General features: G+C 36.5%; 4 protein-coding genes across 4 annotated transcripts in view; 2 read left to right on the plus strand and 2 right to left on the minus strand.

Annotated features, from left to right (window-relative positions):
- LOC101293110 (two-component response regulator ARR9-like) overlaps window positions 1-1,008 on the plus strand; it is a 1,610-nt gene extending 602 nt beyond the window's left edge. The window contains exons 3-5 of the mRNA XM_004303549.1: window positions 99-176; window positions 443-513; window positions 602-1,008. Coding sequence (XP_004303597.1) covers window positions 99-176; window positions 443-513; window positions 602-923 — 471 coding nt within the window. The 3' untranslated portion in view covers window positions 924-1,008. The remainder of the gene's footprint in view (window positions 1-98; window positions 177-442; window positions 514-601) is intronic.
- A 248-nt stretch (window positions 1,009-1,256) lies between these two features.
- On the minus strand, window positions 1,257-7,308 carry LOC101293409. The gene is made up of 8 exons (XM_004303550.1): window positions 7,224-7,308; window positions 6,409-6,588; window positions 5,866-5,971; window positions 4,907-5,089; window positions 2,180-2,668; window positions 1,972-2,055; window positions 1,821-1,900; window positions 1,257-1,565 (listed from the first exon to the last, which is right to left on the minus strand). Exons 2-7 carry the CDS (start codon window positions 6,454-6,456, stop codon window positions 1,836-1,838), a joined length of 975 nt encoding a protein of 324 aa, XP_004303598.1. The 5' UTR covers window positions 6,457-6,588; window positions 7,224-7,308; the 3' UTR covers window positions 1,257-1,565; window positions 1,821-1,835.
- Window positions 7,309-12,751: 5,443 nt separating this feature from the next.
- On the minus strand, window positions 12,752-14,218 carry LOC101293697 (60S acidic ribosomal protein P2B-like). The gene is made up of 4 exons (XM_004303551.1): window positions 14,174-14,218; window positions 14,019-14,108; window positions 13,323-13,552; window positions 12,752-12,954 (listed from the first exon to the last, which is right to left on the minus strand). Exons 2-4 carry the CDS (start codon window positions 14,104-14,106, stop codon window positions 12,928-12,930), a joined length of 345 nt encoding a protein of 114 aa, XP_004303599.1. The 5' UTR covers window positions 14,107-14,108; window positions 14,174-14,218; the 3' UTR covers window positions 12,752-12,927.
- A 206-nt stretch (window positions 14,219-14,424) lies between these two features.
- On the plus strand, window positions 14,425-17,953 carry LOC101313148 (peptide chain release factor 1-like). Its single transcript, XM_004305642.1, has 11 exons — window positions 14,425-14,473; window positions 14,548-14,640; window positions 14,720-14,818; window positions 14,885-15,068; window positions 15,166-15,214; window positions 15,290-15,368; window positions 15,472-15,546; window positions 15,617-15,694; window positions 15,804-15,962; window positions 17,585-17,680; window positions 17,759-17,953. The coding sequence occupies exons 2-11, from the start codon at window positions 14,578-14,580 to the stop codon at window positions 17,951-17,953; spliced, it is 1,077 nt and encodes a 358-aa protein (XP_004305690.1). The 5' UTR covers window positions 14,425-14,473; window positions 14,548-14,577.
- The last annotated feature ends 3,304 nt before the right edge of the window (window positions 17,954-21,257 follow it).

Genomic DNA, 21,257 nt, shown 5'->3' on the forward strand with positions numbered 1-21,257 from the left:
CTCTCTCTCTCTCTCTCTCTCTCTCTCTCTCTCTCTCTCTCATGTTATTTTTTATTTTATTTTCTGGGTTTCTAATCTTGGTTTCCATGAATTTGCAGGAAGTGGAAGTGAATCTAATTATTACCGACTACTGTATGCCTGGCATGACAGGATATGATTTGCTCAGAAAAATCAAGGTTATATATGCTTTGTTTTCTATATCCCTTTGTCTCTTTCCTCATTCATCATTATATTCCCCTAGATTTTCCTCAGCATTTCCCCATTGAGATTTTCCAACTGATCCAAATATGGATTTTGCCCGCTCTGGTGTTTCTCTGACCACTTGTTTCTTAGAATATCATGAACATATATTAGAGTATATCCACGTTTTTATCCACCCAAATAAATCAGCTTCGACATGTTCATCTTTCAGGAATTCATAATATGTTGTCTCATTCTGCAGGAGTCTTCTTCACTCAAGAACATACCGGTAGTGATAATGTCATCTGAGAATGTGCCTTCAAGAATAAATAGGTAAACCTCATCGAAAGCTTGTTGGATTAATCTCGAAATTGAATTCCTCTGTTCAGTTTAGTTGATCAACTGATGTGTTTTGTAACAGGTGTTTGGAAGAAGGGGCAGAAGAATTTTTCTTAAAGCCAGTAAGATTGTCAGACTTGAATAGGCTTAGGCCTCGTATAATAAAAACCAAGTCCAAGGATCACAACCAAGAAAAGCCAACAAATTTTGAAGAACAAGCAAGTCAAAAATTGGAGATCTCAAAGGATCAGCAGGAACAAGAAGAAGAAGAGCTATTACACCATCAGCTACAGTTACAACAACCACCGCCACCAAGTACTAACAAGCGGAAGACCATGGAAGAGGGGCTCTCACCTGATAGAACGAGACCCAGATACACCAGTGGCATCACCACTGTGGTTTGATATATTCATCATGAAATAGTTTTTCATTATGATTGAAACAATGTGATTCTGTTACCTTTTTTTTCTTTTTCTTTTTCTTTTTCCCATTTCACTGCTGGTCGATACCAGCTGAAATATGTACACACACTGTTTTCATGAATACAGTCATTTACACGAAACTAGAGAACTATGTCATTCCAATTTCCATATTGGGATAGAAAACTAACGGATGTAGGGTTGGGCCTTTGTGAAATGAGATGCCTGTAGAACTTAATATAAAGAGCCTCCAATTGCCAAGGAGTTCAACAGGTTAAAAGACGCCCATTATATACAAGTCATTCACAACACTTTATTAGCTCAAGCAAAATACATAAACTTCTTTATTAACCATCATGACTCTTTCGTTGGATAAGTCTACAAAATATATTTGTTTCAAAGATCAATTCACCACAAGGAACCAATCATCCATGTGCAAAGTCACACACATTTCCCATCACTATCCAGTTTCCACTTTGGAAGCAGCATTCTACTGTCAAATTCTCACTACATCAGTGAGTTCCACACCAACCAAAATCTTGAAAGAGTACAAGTTTCAGCTTCTGAGTTCTCTAAAAATCTTGAATGCTATGTATATGTTCCTTCTGTCCTAGCACGAAAATTGACCTGACACAAGGCATTGAAAGTAAGGGCATACAACAAATTGAACAGAATATAGTGCAAGAAATAATTTCACGTAAACATTAACATGAAGTCCTAGCAAATTTGGCTGTCAACATGGAAATCAATTCAAATAAAAAGATAACAGAATTTCAAAGCTGAAAAGAGACCCAGTCCAGTTTTATTGTGGGGTATGGAACTAGCAAGATAAAACATCCCATGAAAAATCAGCATTGCATTAAAATGGCAGTAATAACTTACTTTAAAATTACATGACTATTCACTGGCAAACTCTTCATAACTCACGCCTTCTGAAATGGTGTCCAGCCTGTTATTGTCTCCTGTAAGAGTTACAGATCAAAATCAGCAATCCTTAGCAACGAAACAAAAGAAAGCCATGCCAAACCCTCACCCTGATGTTCCCTTTCACGAGGATCCAGGAAGTTTTCATTATCTGTAGCTAAGAAGGGTGATCTAGGATAGCTCTCCAGTATATCTGAAATATTCACTACAAAGATCAAAATTCATTCTATCCAGGATCTTGGTTTTAAACACAAAATAATTTAACAAGACATCCATTCTTCACCATTTAAATGAGGGTCCACATACACAGAACTAACCTGAACTCTGAGAAAAGTCTGCTGTCAGATCTGAGAGACTGAAATTTCGAGGAATCTGAGTTAAAAAACCAAATGTTGAAGTGTCCGAATCAAGAAGTGATTCAGTTAGGGGTTGTGAATTGGCCTCTGCGCTATTGAAAGGAGCAACAGAAGTATCTCCCATATTGGGTCGTGTTTCCATGTTGCTGCCATCAGCACCATACATGTAAGACGTGCCTGAATATCCAACTTCAGATTTTATAATTCCCCCGTTTATTCCTTGCATCAGCCCCCCCATGTTGGAGCTCTGAGTTGAAAGCATGTTTGATGGGACATCAATCCTGTTGGCATGAGCAGACATTTTAAGAGTATTCTCCATACTGTTGTGCAATGAAGACCCGCCATTAGTAAATGGAGTCGGTAAGCATGTACCAACTTGATGGTGTAAGTTTTCTGTCTTCAATGCTGGTCCTACACTGTCTGGGGGATAGCATGTTGAGTTTTGATGCACTGAGAGAAATCAACATCAATTCCAAGCTGATGGCAGTCAGAGCACAACTATAGACATGTAATGAGAGGACCAACAAAGCAAGGAAGAACTGACACCGATACAGAGACATACATGATACTCGGATAAATAAAATATCAAATATGATACACAAGAAATAAACTTAATAAGTACATACCTTGAATACACAAAATAAAAGAATGAAATCCACACTCCCTAATTTGGAATCCACACTCCTTCCGTTTTTTGGTTGAAACTTTTATAAAATGATCAAACTGAAGTTACAGAAGACGAAATTTAAGTTTCTAAAAAAGAAAACAGGGAGTGTGGATTATAAAATTAGGAAAAAAAAGAATTCAGGTTAGAGTTCCATACCACAGTACCAAAATACAGATATTAAAACACATTACAAAATATTAAAGATTTATGGTCAACCAATTTAACTCCACCACACCAAACAAGCAACTTATATGAATTCTTCCAAAGCAAGATTCAGAGGACCTTGTTTCAACACAAAATTTAAACTCAACAAACAAAAAAACTTGATTTGTATTCAAAATATGTGAATGTGAATAAAAGGCACCAACTGTGTTACAGGCATGTCACTGCCATATGGAACACAAGCCAAACACGTAGAATGTCAGAGTTGAGTTGTTCATGGAGTGTCCAACAGTCTGCTCACCAATCTGAACTGTTGATACTTCAGAGCAGGCACGGATCTAGCCTATTCTAGGGTATGCTCAAGCATCCCCAAGTCAAAAGGCTTGGAAAAAAAAAACTAGAGCATGTAAACTCATTTTTTGTTTTTAGTGTGTTATTCTCCTCGGTCAAGCATCCCTAAGACCCCAATGCTCTTGAACTGTAACCAGTGATTAATTCTCAACCCAAGGTAAACTCATTATTTTTCTTTTTGGTTTTAAAAAAAATAATAATAAAAATAAAAATAAATAAATAAATAAACTAGCACATGTAAACTCAGTTTTTTTCTTTTTGGTTAAAAAAAGTTCAAGCATCCCCAAGGTTGTAATTCTGGATCCGCCACTGCTTCAGAACAATATTGTATAACAGAAGAATACAGATATCATGCCCTCAGAACAGGAAAGAATTTTAATTTGAATCAATCGGCAGACACTTATAAACCAAATCAAGAACAGAAACTTATTTCACTACATAGGTCACTCTACGGACTTCACTTCATGGGAGCACTCTTACTTTAAATGCCATGTCTGTCTATTATTTAGGTCAGTTAGGAGTCGGTTGTTGTAGAGGTGTTAGGTTATGACAGAAACTACCAACTTTACACCAGTAAAATAACTCTCATTCCTAAAGAGTTAATAAAATAAAATCTCTGACCATACCCAAAAGCTTATGAAACAAATAATAATAATCAGACATCAAAATGACACGACTGTTCGGATGGAGTAAGAGCTCATCCAAGACATTATATGCCAGGTGGAGAGCTTAACGGTAAAATTTGGCTGTAAAACTAGTATTAACTCTAGCAGAAACGTCAACTATCACATGGAAGTGACATGGATAGAAGGCCATGTATTCGCAACAGAATTTGACTGCAACATCAATAGGTCCACTATATAGTCAAACATGTCACATTCATTCCCAATTTTTCTTCTAATCGGTTGTTAAGTAAACAGGCCTGATTGAGAACACAATGGACAGATAGTTAATGTTCATACAAGGCCTCATAAAAAAGTAGAAAACTTATCTACTTCCCAACCCCTAATTTGGCTTGCCTAGATGATAATCTAGTCTAGAGTATCTTTTGTTTTACATTTCTTCCCTTTTTAGTTAAGGATATATAATTACTTAGGGTTTTGTTTAACATAAATGTCTAATTGTCTATATGACAATTTTATTTGCTGAATTTTTGAAGTTGGTAAAATTGAAAGCTTTTGCATCTCTCCAGGTTTCTGTGATGTTAACTAACCCAAGGTGTGATTCCTAGAAACTCCCACTGGGTTTTTTTTTTCAAATTTATGTTCTTGATTGTTAATTTTTGTTTTTTCATTAACCCCTGACTATTCTTTTTGTCTCACATCTATTAGATCCCCGACCACTAATTGTGTAAATAGTGAAGACAATCTTTTGGGTAATAAACAATGTAGACATTGATGGATTTACACTCAGACACGTGTAGTAAACTTATTTCCACAAGTGTCAACAAGACAACAACTAAGGTAAAAAAAATATAAAAAATCCATCCAAGTTAAAATTATTCTTACTCGATGGAATGTGAGATCCATTGGAGGTGGGAATTGAGGAAACTCCAGTCGAGTGTAACTGGTGCATCAACCGCGCTTGTTGTTCAAGCAACCTGTTATACTCTATTATTTGTTGCTTTACCATTAATCTCAGGTAATAAGCGCTGAAGAATTCACGATTCTCTTCCTCAAGCTTCTGCCAAACTGGGAGGTAAGCAAGATAGTGTTTAGATGAGCATTTTTACAAGAAGAACGTGTGTAATGAGCATTTGAACAAAAAAGTGTGTAAAGAGAACTGAAAAACCGACTCAAAATTATCAAACAGGGGCCGAAGGCGTTACATGTTTAATGATAAATATTGAAGATCATCATCATTGACTTCTAAGAATTTACATAAGATTCATCGTCTGGGGCTGGGAAGAGTTCAAACAAAATTACATGTGGATTGATCATTTCAAATGGCGGAATAAAATGCTGACATAGAGGCTTATATGTATTGTTATAGGAGCATTATCGGTACCCAAGACTCCAGTGTGAGGATGCACCAGGCGCTGATGACCTCAACTAAGAGGGTCGAATTCACATCAGAAGAGAATACCAGCATTTATATTCCACACACACGAATAAATCCTGGTTATCATTTAGCATAAGTCAGACACCTATTAAATTCACAGTAAATTAGGGTGACTCCTATCACTAGTTCAGAGCTACTGATAGATCTAGAGATAGAAACTAATGGCCCATTTAGATGTACCAAGCACAATACCAAAAAACTGCCAAAAATTATGAAATCACCAGAGATACTGTCATGTGGGTTAAAATGTTGTGTGAGATCAGCGCCAAGGAGAATGCAGTCTTACATTTGTTTTACTTTCAGTGCACTCAATAATGTAAAACAAGTGGAAACCGAGAAAAGTATTCAGAACAAAGTCTAAAAAAAAAAGAGAAGAGAGAAACTGCAAAGCCAAATAATTGGTTACCAAGTTCCGTGAAACCAGGCTCTATTTTTGCTTGCTCCAGTAGCGTATCCACCACTTCCTTCTGATTCATGTAAAGCTGAAGGCATCGCTCGATAAGGTTTTGCACCTGAATATAAGCAGAAATCAGTGAAAATAAACAAAATCAGAAAGAAAGAAAAAAATTACTATTTAGAACAGCAGACCAATGCAAATCTTGAAGTGCATTTGGCACTAGTGTCATTTACAAATGGATCAAACTCAGTTAGTTTGGCAGCTCATGCATTAGATTTTCCTATAAATGAGTTGAAAATGCTATAAACTTAATATATGGACTTGGCGAAAAAACATGTCAGATAGAAGATTTGATTATGTAACTAAGAACTCTACTCTTTTACTTCCCAATGAAATATTCACAAGAAAGTATCTCCTGGAGCTGTCCAGACCTATAGCATATTTAAAATAGTTATGATTATCGAAGTTTCTTAATACCAAAGAATAATGAAGAAATTAGTAAGTAGATGTTTTATGATAAAGTTTATCAATAAAAGGCCAGTTCAAGCTTACCAATTGTATATCTTGACGTGAGACACGTCTAACAGATCCACTTGACATGATTCAGCTTTGCAGGAGCCAGATACTTGTGTAAGAAAACTGTGCTGATTGACGTTGAATTATGTACGGTACTTACTATTCATAAATTTAATTCTACAGACCCAGTGAACTTCCAGACTGATGGTCAATAGCCTGATGGAAAAGGAAAAAAGAGGTTTGTACTTGGATTAGCTAGTTTATGATACACTTTAGAGATAAGAATTTTGTCAATAATCAAATAACAATAACATGTACGAGTGTTTCTGAGCATCTAGCAAACAAGTAACAGAATCAAGTAAAACAATGACCAAATAACCCATATCTGCTTAGACATGAAAAATAAAAAAAGAAGTAATACAAAGGACCCAGTTCAAATCATGATAAAATCTTAGGTAGTAAACCGTGCACAGCTCCCATACCCTCCCAGAAACTTCACGAAACTATCAGCCTCTAAAAGGTACACTAAGTTTCAATTTAACGCAAGCTACGGCACATTAATCACTATCAGCACAAAACTAGCACCTACTGGAAAATTTGTCCTTCCCCATATCAATACCTAAATATAGTGCAAGGTTTTAATACTCCCAAGAGTGATAAGTGTTGAGCCAAATTGGGGAACAAGTTAAAACCCCCTTAGGGTTTGATCAATTGACATAACGAATCGATCACAACAACCCTAGAAATACCGCCCAAAATACATAAACAGATTCATACAAGATCACGCACATGCAAACACAATTACAAATTAGCAATCCAAATCCAAACTATTGGTTTGCGAGTGATCTTACCCGGACTGCGATCGAGCAACAGAGACAGAAAGTTGCAGAGAGAAAAGCAAAGGTGACGACGAGGAGGCTCTCTGCGTTTGATTTCGGTTTTATTTTGCCATTTTTCATTTTTATTTTTTGGCTTGCACGTGGCATCGGCACAATATTAGAAGGTGGGACCAACCCGTGAAAGATCAGGTTGGTCTTGAATAAGACTTGAATTGAAAAAAAAAAGAAAAAAAAATTTAGTAACACATCCACGTATCTTTTTTTATATAAATTATATAAGACATTGTGTATATATAAAATTACTAAAAAAGACATTTATATCAAAAATAAATAAACTTAGTTCAAATAAAATATCTCGTTTAAGACATTCATATTAACTTCAAACATTTTCTAATTTTAAATTTAAATCGAGTACAAATATTTTGATACCGCATATGAATATTATGTAATGGTTCCCAAGATCGGTTAATTTAGTTTTACACAAGGTTGAACATTCTAATGCTGAAAGTTCCGTTAAGGGCTTTGGTGATGTATTGTATTGTTTTGTTTGATTCGGTAGGCTCAAGAAATCTTGAAATCAATTTGAGTAAGAGGCTCGCTTCTTGAGAAGAAAATTTGTCGAAGAAAACTAATTGGAGAAGATGTTAACAAAGGGAAATCCCTCGAGAAAGATCTTAATAAGGTGAAACCCTTTAGAGAAAAATAAAAACCTTCGAGGAATATGTTAATAAGGTGACACAGTATGAGGAAATATGAAACCTTTTGAGAAAAATCTCAGTAATGTGTAATTTTTTTTTTAAATAAATTGAGTAGCAGATCTAGAAAAATATGTGTAGTGAACAAGTTGTTTATTTTGTGAATAATTTGTATATGTTAAATAAGGGTATTGTAGGAAGTTTGAGTATGTGTATCTAGTAAAATGTTAAAACAAAAAAGTTAATAGGTGGTGTATTAAGTATGAAATGTGTATTTAGTAATTAGAGATGTGTTAATAAAATTTCTCAAAGGAAAATTGTCAAGTACGTTTTTTAATGCTCATTCCAAGAAATTTTGGTTTTTTTGTAGTGCTTGTTCCAAGTGTTTTGTATATTTGAACATTTGCTCACATTTTTAAAATATATTGAGAAAAGACTTTACCATAACCTCATCGGACTCTAACGCCGTGTGTCACTAGAGATTTCATCATAATCTCACCGGACATCGTTGGAACCTAACCGGGCCCTCACATGGTATTTTACTGAAAGGCGGAGCTATGAAGCGACCAAAGGAGTGTCGTGGAGCCCCCCAATTATTTGCCGGCACCATTCAAACTACTATCATGTAAAATTAACTTTGTTGAGAATAATGGAAATTTTGAAATCTGGCACTCTTAAATAAATTGTTGATTGTATTGTATTGCGTATTTGGCTTCTAATGGATTGATTGTAACAGCAACAAGGCAGCCATTGTTTGGCCAAGTAAGCTTTACAAACTGATTATATCAAGTTTTGAAAGAAGTTGGGACTCATTGGCTCCATGAAAATGTAATATATGGTTTGTTTTATTAACACTGGTCTTTTACCCGTGCATATTTGACAGAATCATAATCACGATCAACTAAAGATAAGTATGAGCGGTTAATTAAGTTTACCGTATTATACAGTTATTCGTCCTACTAATCGGTAGTTTTTATGATTATTTATTTATTTAAGTTTTTTTATTGTTATTTTGCTTTTACTATAACAACTCTTAGTTTTTATTTGTTTTAGTTGATTCATTAAAGATAATTATAGAAGTTCACAATTTGGTGAAGCTTTTGAGGGCCTGGCTTTATAGTAGTAGAGATTAGGTTGTGGTGCTCGTTTTTACTTGTTTTGATCGGGCAAGGTTTTATTGAGGTCATATTAGCCTTCGGTTGTAGTGTCCAAAAAGTTTGAATGAAGTTGTTATTCCCATAAAACAAAAGAAATATGAGGTGAGTTGGCGCCAAGCGTAGTACGTCGTTGTTGCTCAATCACGATCTTGTAGGTGACGGAGAGCAGGTTGCGCTCGTCGAAGGAGAGCTCCAACACTAGAGTGGACCGACGAGCTTTTCCATGAACTGCCAACTCTAAGCCATCTCCTGATGATGACTAGCGTGCAAACTAGATGAAAGCCCATTTTGTGCGTATTTGAATCTTCTGTACCACAGAATCGGTGAAAGTAGGGCAAAGTAGAGAAGGTGGGCGTGAAGAGTGAAACCAATTTGAGGAATGACCATTATATTATTTCATGTAGCCAAGGGCTGCAGACTTGCTGCTTTAAGAAACATAACCATCAAAACTGATTTGGACTACATTCATAAGAGGAGGCAGCCATATATTGAACCTAGGGCAGAGGAGGGCAACGAGGGTAGGTGGTGCGTCAGTGGGGGAAGAAATTTAGGGTTTCATGATTTTTTTCTTTCTTCAGGTTTCTCGGGTTTTCAGCTATGAACTCAAGGTTAGAACAAAGAGTCTGATAATGTGTTGTAGGAGAAAATATAACAACAATAATGGTCTACTCATTCATTGATAGAAAGCTTATTTATAGGCATTACATAGAGTCTCCTGAATGATGTAGAAGTTCTATCAATGCTGTAATATATTATAATAAAGAAATGATTAGGTTAAGACACGTAACAGAAGGACAGGAAAATAAATTTCTTAACATGTTCTTAATACTCTACCCATATTTCTATCCAGGCTTAAGGACGGCTGCACCGATTCTTTGTAAAGTTGGGACTTCAAATTCAAAAGCTGAAAAATAACCAAATCAAATCCGAACATAAACCAAAATAAAAAACGAAAAAAAAAATCGCACCAAATGGTAAAAAGAAAACCGTAAAATCAAGAGATCTGGATTTCCATGTTTGAAAACCGAAACCAAACCAAATAAAAAACAAATTACATAAATTATCGTCGCTTTTTAAGTAATTATGTATATTAGGGTGTTTTTATTTATACACAGCAAATATCTAAATACACCCGGCCCTAGAAAATTTTACACTTTTTTCCAAGTTTGCTCTTCAAACAAAAAAAATAATAATAATAATAATAAGGGAGCGGATTCTACGCACCAAGGAGTATTTGCACCATTAATGTGTAAGTGCTCAAATCGCCTTATGGGAATATCGAATGTAGACTAGAGAACCCTAAATTCCTTCCTTTCAATTTAATTTTTGATCCGATCAAATTAAACGCCTATAATAAGAGTATATCTTATTCGACCTAATGTTCTTATCTCCTTATTTAGAAACACTTGGGACTATTTTTTTTTGTTTCAATCTTGTTAACGGTATTAGTATATATGTATGTAGTGCGATATAGATAGCTGTAACTCCCTGACCCAGATTTAATACAAGAAATACAACTCATTACCTCAAGTTTCCATAGCACAGAACTTCAATCGATAACTTACAAGAAAATACTCTTCTCACTTGAAACCAGTTTACGTCATGATGTCTTTCAAAAACTCCATAAGTGTCGAGAGTCCGCCTTCAATCTGTGGTCGGACTAAGAGGAAAGTCGTCTTCCACAGTACCCTCTTCAGTTGGCTCCTTTTCAGTTTGAACTGGTGCTAGCCACCACCACAGGCTTGAGGAAGGTTGGAGGGGTTCTAATCAATATAGTTCATCGCCGAGGTAAGGCAGGAGATGGCCTGACCGTGGATGCCGACCAAACCCAGTCGGTGTGTCCAAGAACAGGTCCTTCCCCCCCCCCCCCCCCCCCCCCCCCCACCACCCCACAATCGAGGTCGGTGAGATATATATAGAGTGAAGAAGGTTGGTGTTGCCTCATCCTTCTTGTCCATTTTTCTCAACCCTTCCTCACTCTTCTTTCTCGATTCTCTCCTCATTTTAATTTCTTCTCTTACTTTCATCAAATTTATTTTATATATTTACTTATTCACTTTACTATAATTGAGAATTTATATGTGAATATACCCATTATACACATATGCCTTGGTACATGAAAAGTATCGAAAACATATTCCTACATCGAATTGGTATTACCAAGATGTATAAATTTCTGACTCCCATTTCAAAACGAATTGTACATGTATTCATTTACTTAAAAATTATCAGTGTGTTATAATAGCCGAATCAAAATACTGCATATTATTTGCTCAATTTCACTTGCACCTTAGTGCATAAAAGAAATTTTGAGAAAGTAAACCCAACAACAACAATTAAACCTATGATTTTCTGAAATCTATACAGCGATTAAAATCTAAACTAGAAAATCCAATTGGCCCGTCTGACAACGGCACGATGTTGTCGCAAAGGTGTTCCTTCAAACAGGGCATAAATCTTGGTTGTGTAAACCTAGGCGATCGGCGCTCTAGGTCAGAGAATAAGAAAGTTGGGGGCCGTCTTAAACGCACATCTCTTCTTTTAGGATAGATGATATTAGATTTTATATTGAAGTAAAAAATGATAGAATGTATAAGTCTGGTTTAAGGGACATTATTTTTTGCACAGTTTTTTACACATCATACAAGCTATTAGATTTCATACCATTCAATGGACTAGATTAATTGTACAAAGAGTATCTCCAATGAAGATGTCAAGCCGCTACATACACAAAAAATGACTTAGAAAGCATCAAAAAAAAAAACACAGAAATTCTTCTCCAAAACCATATGTCAAATCCACATGGATCCTATAGGGCAAATAAAATCCGACACTTTTCCATTCTTCATGTCAAATGTGACATGTTCAACTCAACATGTCTTTTATTACTTTATTGTTTTTCTTCCTTCTCCCTCGTCTCTACACACAGACACACTCTTCTTTCCCCACCAATATGAAAATAGAATTGGCTTTGTTTTTTATTTATATCCATTAGGAGATATCAAGCTTTGTTCTCCATTAGGAGTTTATGATAAAGCTAAGGGGTTCTAACAAGGCCCTGGTGATTTCAATTTTAGGCAAACTAACGTAATCTTTGTCATTCGAGGGTAAGATCTGGGTATAGTATACAGTGGAGATTTCAGCGACATTCAAGTACAAAAAACTGTTATGCTCAGGTTCAGACGTGGAAGGAGATATGCAACACCAGTCCACAACGACAAAAGAGATTTCAGTAAGTGGACAAACCCTAGTTTAAACGAATAATCTGAGGGTAGCAAATAATCAATGAAACCAGGCCCTTTTCACCTGATTGTAATGGACATATTCAGACCAAACTGAGTGAGGGAAGGAACAAAGTGGGAGGAGGCAAGTCGCAGCAAGCAGTACGGTTTTAAGCAGAATAGATTCATGGAAGCCATTCAGTTTCAAGTGCAAGATCAAAAAAGGCAGAGATCCACCAGACATTCAGGAAGAACGAGAATGAATGAATATCCTACTCCAATAGCACAGTAAGATGTATGAATAGGGACAGCCTACTCTAATTTGTCTGTTGGGTTCACTAGAACTCTAAGCAGCCCTACAAATGCCATCAGAAATCTGAATGGGTAGTCTCCCTACTAGACTCCAGCCCTAAACATATAAAAGCTTTGACAACAAACCACCAAATATAAAGAGTAACGAACAAAAAAGAGCTAAAATAAGTCCATTCTTCATTGCGAAGAAATATGGATAGAGAAGTGCATTAAAATCCATAGTAACAATATCATCTACTACAATAACCAAAAAGTAAACTCCAGCAAACAAAAATCTCTATTTAGCTTGAATAAGAAAGTAGTTCTTCAGTACGCAAGTATTCAAACCACCTTAGTCAAAGAGACTGAAGCCCATATCCTGCAACCAGAAACAAAAGGGAATATAAGAAGAGGCTCAAAATCAGATGTCACAAAACATACAGGTATCCCATGCAATCTGAGTGTCCTAGGGACAGAACAAAAACAAAGGCAAATGGTAGGACTATTGATTAAACTATGATCTTATAAACATACAATATGTTTCCCTACAGCAAAATCGCATACACAACTCTTCCATTAAAATGGAAGCTCTTGACCATGTTTCAATGTTTCATACAACTAAATCCATTGTATTGGACAAACCAATGTATCAGCAAAATGCAAACTTTGCGTAGTTATGAATCCGTAGTATTGGACAAAACATATCCTACAACACACACAAATATAAATCTTAATGAGATAACTTACATCATCGGACTCCTCTTTCTCCTCGACCTTCTCTTCCTTCTTTGCCTCAGCTGCAGCAGGAGCAGCGCTGCCGCCACCACCAGCGGGGGCAGCCACTGCAACAGCACCACCGCCACCAGATGGGACAGAGGCCAACTTCTCCCGTCCAGAAGCAATAAGCTCAGTTATGTCCTTACCCTGAACTTCCATAAGAAGAAGCTGAATCCTGTCCTCATCAGCTTCAGCACCAACTGTGTACAAATACAAGCATTGGCACTTGAATTAGTTGAACATCAAAACTGACCCTCTAAAATACATATCTATGCAGTCATTATTCAACTGCCGTGTGATTCATCATTAATAGAAAACAGAAACACTAAAAGCAGTTGGAAAATCAATGTGCTCAGTATAACAACATTGGCATATGCGTGATAGGTCCTAACAGAAAGATTCCTAGTGGTTGCCTAATATCCAGATGTATCCAAGACTCACACAACAGAGCATTTAAACCCAATCCTTCGAGACCCAATTCTTTGTAATTAGTAATAATTCGCTTCGATTGGATTGGATTGAGTCAACCAATTACAGACAAAACGGCATGCTAGAGTAACGGAAGAGAAAACACTCAAAAATGAAAACCCACAAACTTAGGGCATATGATTAAGCACCCAATGAGAAAATGAATCGAAAATGAATAACAGAAAGCAAAAGACGTACCGGCGCTAAGGATGGTCTTAATGTCCTCGGCGGTAGGGCAGGTCTTGCCGCCCAACAACGCAAGTAAATAAGCAGCGATCACCTTCATCTCTGTTTTCAACAACTACAAAACTGTAAGCATCAATCAGAATCGTACAGAGAGAGAGAGAGAGTACTTGAGCGAGAGAGAGAGGCTCTGGATCTGGGTGAGTGAGAAGAAGGCGGGTGCGAAATGAAGCAACGGAGGGCTTGGATATAAAGCTTTTAGCTAGGGTTTAAGTGGACTTTGCGGGTCCGGTTTCGGGTCCGGGCCGGATCAGTGATCTTTAATTTTGAACCGCCCGAACCCACGTCTTTATTTGCTTCATCTTCTCCAAATATGAATTAGAGTGAGAGAATGGCAAGTCAAGTGCGGCGTAGTTTGGTGCACGCCATGAAACAAATCAAGAGTGGCTTCATTCGTTCTTACTCCACAGGTTCTAATTTCTTCTTCTTCTTCTTTATAAACGGTCTTGTTCTGAATTTTGACGCAAAACGAGCAGATTTGCAGCCTCAATTGTCACCAAAGCTGGTCAAGATCATGGAGCAAAGGCTCTCCCTCATCGAACAAAGGAATGCTTGTCTCCACAGCATCATCAACCAGGTTCCTTACTTGCTCGCTTGCTTTTTGTTCTTAAATTAATTTGAAACGAGGTCGCTCATATTGGTTGGGATGAAGTCAGCCGGATTCCTCAGCAGAAGAGTATGCCAGGGCCAATAAGGAGCTTCGCAGAATTAGCTCCTCCATGGACCTTATAAATCAGCTTAGAGCCACACACAAGGTATAATTAAATTTTAGCTTTAATCACAACTTGATTCGATAGTAAGATCGTGCGTGTGTTTGCCAGGAGATTGATGGGTTGAGGTCACTCGTGGCCGAGTCTTCCCATGACAGAGACATGCTTGATATGGCAACCCATGAGTTGGATCAGGCCATCAACCATGAGAGGACGCTGCACAGTTTGTTGCTCAAGACCCTGCTCCCCAAGGATGACGCCGACGAGAGGGATTGCATATTGGAGGTTAGAGCAGGTATTATTTTAAGTCTCACAGACCACAACCACTTTTCTATGTTGTTTCTTGTGCTTTTCTTGTTTCCTAGTGTTTGACGAATTATAGATTTAATTAGGAACCGGTGGGGAGGAGGCTTCTTTGTTTGCAATGGACATATTTAAAATGTAAGTTCTTGATTTACATCCTTGTATGCTTTTCTCTTGTAAGACTCGCCTTTTCTGTATAACAACTAAATACAGGTACGAGAGATTCTCACATAATAAGGGTTGGACGTTTCAAGTGTTGGATATTACTGAGTCTGATCTTAAAGGATATAAGGTGTGCACTATCTGAATTACATATTAATTGATGCAATCTACCGCAGGTGTTTAAGAGTTCAGGGTTCACCACGTCTGACACTTGTAATTATGACTCTTTCCAGGAAGCAAGCGCAGCAATCTCAGGGGTTGATGTTTATGGCAAACTTAAATTTGAGAGTGGTGTTCACAGAGTACAGGTTTCTTTCTCACCTGGTTGACTAATTATTAATAACTGCTGGAGAAGTTACTGACTTTTCCTTTTTGTAGCGAGTTCCCGTGACAGAGAAGTCTGGACGCATTCATACTAGTGCTGTTTCTGTTGCTATCCTCCCCCAAGCTGATCAGGTGATAACCTTTTGATTCTGAGTTGAATGATATTGTTACAATTCTTTCATACAAATGATCCATCAGTCTCAGGCTATCGGACACCACACATGTATTTGGGCTGGTGCAGGTAGATGTCCACTTGAGGAACGAAGATCTGAAAATTGATACCTATAGATCTGGTGGTTCAGGGGGTCAGCATGCAAATACAACAAACAGTGCTGTGAGAATAACTCATATTCCAACTGGGATGACCATAGCCATACAAGATGAACGATCCCAACATATGGTATGATCTCTAACCTTCTGTAGTAATTGCAGTTTTGGTGTGTTAATTTTAGGATCATTGACTGCCATCTCCTAAATAGTTGTGATTGATGATGTTGCCAATACATAAATACAACCAAAGTTGTCATTGTCTTCAACTATTATATGCTACTATAAGTACGGTTCTGTTTGCGATTGCTTCTAAAATTGACTAAAGCGCTTTTTGGTAGCCTCTGGTATAAACAGGGAAGTGTTTTGAGTTATAGAACCACTTTTTTGTGGTTTTTAAAGAAATACTTCAAGTGCTTTTACGAAAGACACTTCAAATCTCTGTAAAACTTTTATCTGCTTTTGACAAACTGCTTCCAATGGCACCATGTAACAAAAGCACTCCTAGAGAAATAATCACAACAGGAGCCTTAACTATAACAGTTGTCCTAGAGAAATAATCACAACAGGAGGCTTAACCATAACAGTTGTCCTCAAACTTATGCCTGAGGTGCAAGCAAGTCCTTGAACTAATCTCCGATAGCAGTGTGAACTTTACAAAAGAGGTGCCACAGTTCTGACACCTATTGCAATTTTTAGGCTTAATTACTTTGGTAGCTTTCTATTAAAAATTAATAACATGAAATGCACTTGGAGCAATTTTTAGGTTATAATTACTAGATCATAATAATCACTAGGCCAAAATAAGGAAAGCGAACAAGCTAGTGCAGCTGCTAATTTGAAAGAAGTTCAAGGGTTTTAGGCTGCTCTAAAGAGAAAATAAGATTTTAGAGATTTCTTCTTGCTCCGATTTCTAATGATGAGGGTCTTGATGCACCATTGTCATATTTTATGGTGAGATAATGTAGAGATCTTGAGAAAGGACGAGGGTCTCTTTGTTGCGTACTTTCGAAATTCATCCATCTCGTGATGTACAATTTTCAGATTTACATGATAGTGGCGGATATATGATGTTTTAAATGGGAGTATTGGGGTTGGTAGTGTTATATACTGAATGGGTGTTATATTAAAAATTTTAGATGACTAAGATAAAACTGGAGTTTTTATGCTTTTACAAAAGGAGGAAGTGGTTATTCAAGACTTTGATGAAAAGAACATGTAGAAGAAGATATAGACACCAGCAGAAAAGGATTAGAAACCATTGTAACTCGAGCACAAGTCAGGGACAAACTCTTCAGTAGGTCTCCATGATGGCTATCAAATCTACACGATAGTTTTGATCAGCAATGCTCCTTTGTGTTCTAGGACCGTCTAGAGCCGATTTTCAGCTTTCTTGTAGACTCCCCACTCTATGTCACTGGAAACTATGGCAACAACTTCACTCTTTCTCCAATTTATAATTTTTGGGATTTTCCTCACTGCCCCAACAATTATGGTTTTTGGATTTTCTTCACTGTCGGCAAGAATTCGGTCATTGACTCTCTTCTTCTTTTTTTCTTGGTTAATTCAACATAGCCTTGACCTTGAGAAATTTTAGAGTTGACACATGCAAAGTTCACATGAAAATCTGACTTTCATTCCCCTTGTTGTATTGGGATATATATGATGTGCAAGTTTATGGTTCTGTATCGTAGACTTCTGTCATGTTCGTTTTTTTGTTCACTTTATTTTTCTTAACTTTTGGTTCCTGTATAGAACAAGGCCAAGGCACTCAAGCTACTGTGTGCAAAGCTATATGAGATGGAAAGGTCTAGACTGCAGAACAATCGGTCAAAACTTCGATTAGAGCAGGTATGACTGATGTCTGACAATTAATTTGATAGATTTGTTTTCGGCATTGATTGATTTTGGAGCTCATTATCTAAACAGATTGGTAGTGGGGATCGATCAGAACGTATTCGTACGTACAACTTTCCTCAAGGTCGTGTAACTGATCATCGTGTTGGCATTACTCATCATACAATAAGTAATGTGATGCAGGGAGAGAATCTGGATGTCTTTATTGATGCCCATCTTTTGCAGCAGGAAATGGATGCCATCGCCTCTTTCAGTTCTTCCCAGTGAAACCTGACAACTAGTTGTGTGTGGGATTTGTGCCACATAATTAACAATTTGCTTTATCATCCTACTATGCAGCTCATTTAGAGTTTTTTTTTTTTTGTTGAAATTTAGAGTTCTTTTTTTTTGGCTGAAATTTTGAGTTCAGACTTCATATATTTATTCTGTTACCTTATTGAGGAGAGGGTACTGTCATTTGGTTTAAGATTTCGTCAAAACCTTCGAGTCGAGATTGCAAAATAAATTATCGTGCTTCCCCTCAGAATTAATGTTTGAAGAAATGAACTAGTTTTAAATACCTTTGTAGCTACATATTGCCATACTGTAGATGGAGCAATGGTAGACGAACGTGGGAAGAGAAATTGAGTTTTCCGAACGAATTTGTTCCTCTAATCTACCTAGGACTGCTCCCATCTCATAGATGGCTAGACCAAGTTTTTGCTGTAGGGGGTCCATGTCAAAACATGCTTCTTTGTCATTCACAATACCAAATCCTAGTAATGCAAACACCAAAAACTGCAATTCCAAAAAAATGTCTTATCAAGGTTGCAATTCGAGAATGACCTAGTTGTACAAAACAGAAACATACAAACACTCAGTTATTTCTTCCCATAAACAAAATAAGAGCATGAACTCTCAAGGCAACAATAATAATCTCTTATTATGAACTAGGCACCACCAATAAACCGAAGGCAACTCATAAATCAAAGTGTTGAATCATGAACTTTAAAAGACAACAATAATCTCTCTTTGTTACAACTCACTGCATTAGAAATTTGCAAGCTCAAATGACCAATACTCAGATCAGATTTGCTAGGCATGAACTTTGAAAGGCAACATTAATATTCTGCTTTTTCGACAATTTCTCTTGATACCCTTTCTTTAGAGATCAATTATTACTTTCAAGGCAACAGTAATAATCTCTTAGGCAACAGTAATAATCTCTTAGGCAACAGAATCATGAATTGGGCACCACCAATTAATCAAAGGCAACTCATAAATCAAAAGGCAACATATTAATCAAAGACAAATCATGAAAATCTTAAAAACTGGTACTTGAACCCCTTGAAAAGAGGGAGCACTAATCTTCAAACCGGTACTTCAACCCCACGAAAAAGAGGGAGCACCGATATTTTGATTGTAATTTCATGCTCATATTCATATAGATTCAAGCAAAGGCCTACGCAAATTCATGAATTGCCCAAAGTAGAAAGCCCCGCAACATTTAACATGAAATTAAAGGGCAATAATCTCTTGAAATCGCAAACAACATATCGAAATCATTTATGCGACAGTGAAACAAGCGAGGCGACCACCCCTCTCTTTTTTCGAGGCAACAATATTCTCGACCAATTAATCCAAGGCACCACCAATTCTTAAAAAACAATTATCTAATTGTAGATAATTGGATTTGTAATTCCAACACGAGATTCAAGCAAATAGAGAGAGTGAGAGAGTCACTACTTACATGGAATTGAGAACGGCCAGCAATCATCGAATTACGGAGGATCCAAGAAACAAATGGCTCTCTCTCGCTTTCTCTGTACATAACCGACAACGCCCCTAAACTTGGTTTGAATTTTGAAAAGTGAAAGCAAAACAACGCACGCACTTGTCTTAGTTATTTTTGGGCCTTGTATTTTCTTTATACTAGCCTTTTACCCGTGCATTTGCATAGGATTCCAATCACCTAAAAAGAAAGTAAAGCGGTTATATTCGGTTTACTATATTATACAGTTATACATCTCACGACCTAAGTAGTTATTCTTAATTATCTCTGTTTTGTTTTTTATTTTTATTTTTGTTGTTTACTATAATGACTATTATTTTTAGGGAAATGAAATCCACACTCCCCAAATTATATCCACACTCTCATTTTCCATTTGTGGTAACTAAAATTTTGTCTTTAGTGACTTAATTTTTGTCTTCTTATGTAAATGATGACTAACAATAGAAAATGGGTGTATAAATTACAATTTGGGAAGTGTGGATTTCACATTCCTATTTTTACTTGTTCTAGATGACTCATTAAGGGCAAGTTTGACAGTTTATAATTTGGTGAATTTTCAAACCTTCCAGCTTTATTATAGTTGAGATAATACTAGTTTTTTACCTGTGCATATCACATTTATAATTTAAGTTGAAATGTTTTCTTTGTCTTCTGCTGTTGGTTTATATGGAAATGGAGATGCAAAAACATTTTTGATGATATGTACCAGTATCCTTATAGTCCTGCTGATATCATCGTGGGTTTTTTTTTTTATTTTTTTTATTTTTTTTTATTTTTATTTTTAGATAACTGCTCCATCAAAAGTAGGATAAAACACTACCACGTACTTTTTTTTCTCCTCGTCTTTGTTTTCCTCTTTTGAAGTCCAATGGTGTTTTACGGTCAAACCCATAGTAACTTTAATTGAGAAATTTTTCAGTACTACCGTAGCACCACGTGGCATTGTACAGTGGTTCTCCCAAATAAGGAAAAGACGCCATGTGTACATTTTTTAATACGCTATCTCATAATCATTGTTTGATGTAGGGCTGACATTGGTATATATACCGACCTTATTTACCAATACCATGTACCAACCAACTTATGATTGGTAGGCAAAATTCTCTACCAAAACCAACCGCCAAAGTTGGTATACTGACTTAGTTGGTACAGTTGGTACTCGGTTGGTACGGTTAGTAATTGGTCTCTACCAAGTTTAGATTATAACCCAAAAAATGAAGTGATAAATATAATTTTTTTCACAAATATAATGTAATGATAACTTTGGTCTAGTGGTATGTGGTCATATTTTCCATCAGACCAGTCATGGTTTCGAAACATTCGTTCTTGCCAAAATTTAAATTTTTTATATTTTAATTGTATTTATATCTGTAGGATGTTATAAATATAAAACAATACATATATTATATATTATACATATATTTTAATTGTCTTTACATATATTATACATTTTATAGGTTGTTTGTAAGAGGTTAGAGGTTCAATTCTTGTTTCCTACATAGATATGAGTGTATTTTTGCATAATTATACATACATGGTTGGTATGGTATACCAATGGTATGAAAATCTCAATACCAAGTACCAACCATGTTACCAAGACTGGTACGGTATACCGTACCAAGTAAGTCGGTTACCAAGTCTTTGGTATACCAACTAGGTTGGTACGGTTGGTACTCGGTTGGTTGGTTTCGACATGACCCAAATTGTCAGCCCTAGTTTGATGTATTCGACTACAGTAAAATGTAACAACGTCAAACAAAAAACGAAACTGTTGCAATACAACATCAAATGGAACAGAAC

Source organism: Fragaria vesca, linkage group LG6 (genome assembly GCF_000184155.1).
Source record: "Fragaria vesca subsp. vesca linkage group LG6, FraVesHawaii_1.0, whole genome shotgun sequence".
Lineage (NCBI taxonomy): Eukaryota > Viridiplantae > Streptophyta > Magnoliopsida > Rosales > Rosaceae > Fragaria > Fragaria vesca.

What these genes read in the sequence shown, in the direction of transcription:
- LOC101293409 (XM_004303550.1), bottom strand. Translation starts at nt 6,456, where the DNA reads ATGTCAAGTGGATCTGTTAGACGTGTCTCACGTCAAGATATACAATTG. An exon ending in CACGTCAAGATATACAATTG is followed by an intron (nt 5,972 to 6,408) that starts GTAAGCTTGAAC and finishes GCTTATATTCAG; the next exon opens with GTGCAAAACCTTATCGAGCG. An exon ending in TCGTGAAAGGGAACATCAGG is followed by an intron (nt 1,901 to 1,971) that starts GTGAGGGTTTGG and finishes TAACTCTTACAG; the next exon opens with GAGACAATAACAGGCTGGAC.
- LOC101293697 (XM_004303551.1), bottom strand. Translation starts at nt 14,106, where the DNA reads ATGAAGGTGATCGCTGCTTATTTACTTGCGTTGTTGGGCGGCAAGACC. An exon ending in TAAGACCATCCTTAGCGCCG is followed by an intron (nt 13,553 to 14,018) that starts GTACGTCTTTTG and finishes ATTTGTACACAG; the next exon opens with TTGGTGCTGAAGCTGATGAG. An exon ending in AGAAAGAGGAGTCCGATGAT is followed by an intron (nt 12,955 to 13,322) that starts GTAAGTTATCTC and finishes TTCTGGTTGCAG; the next exon opens with GATATGGGCTTCAGTCTCTT.
- LOC101313148 (XM_004305642.1), top strand. Translation starts at nt 14,578, where the DNA reads ATGGAGCAAAGGCTCTCCCTCATCGAACAAAGGAATGCTTGTCTCCAC. An exon ending in TCCACAGCATCATCAACCAG is followed by an intron (nt 14,641 to 14,719) that starts GTTCCTTACTTG and finishes GGATGAAGTCAG; the next exon opens with CCGGATTCCTCAGCAGAAGA. An exon ending in AGCTTAGAGCCACACACAAG is followed by an intron (nt 14,819 to 14,884) that starts GTATAATTAAAT and finishes TGTGTTTGCCAG; the next exon opens with GAGATTGATGGGTTGAGGTC.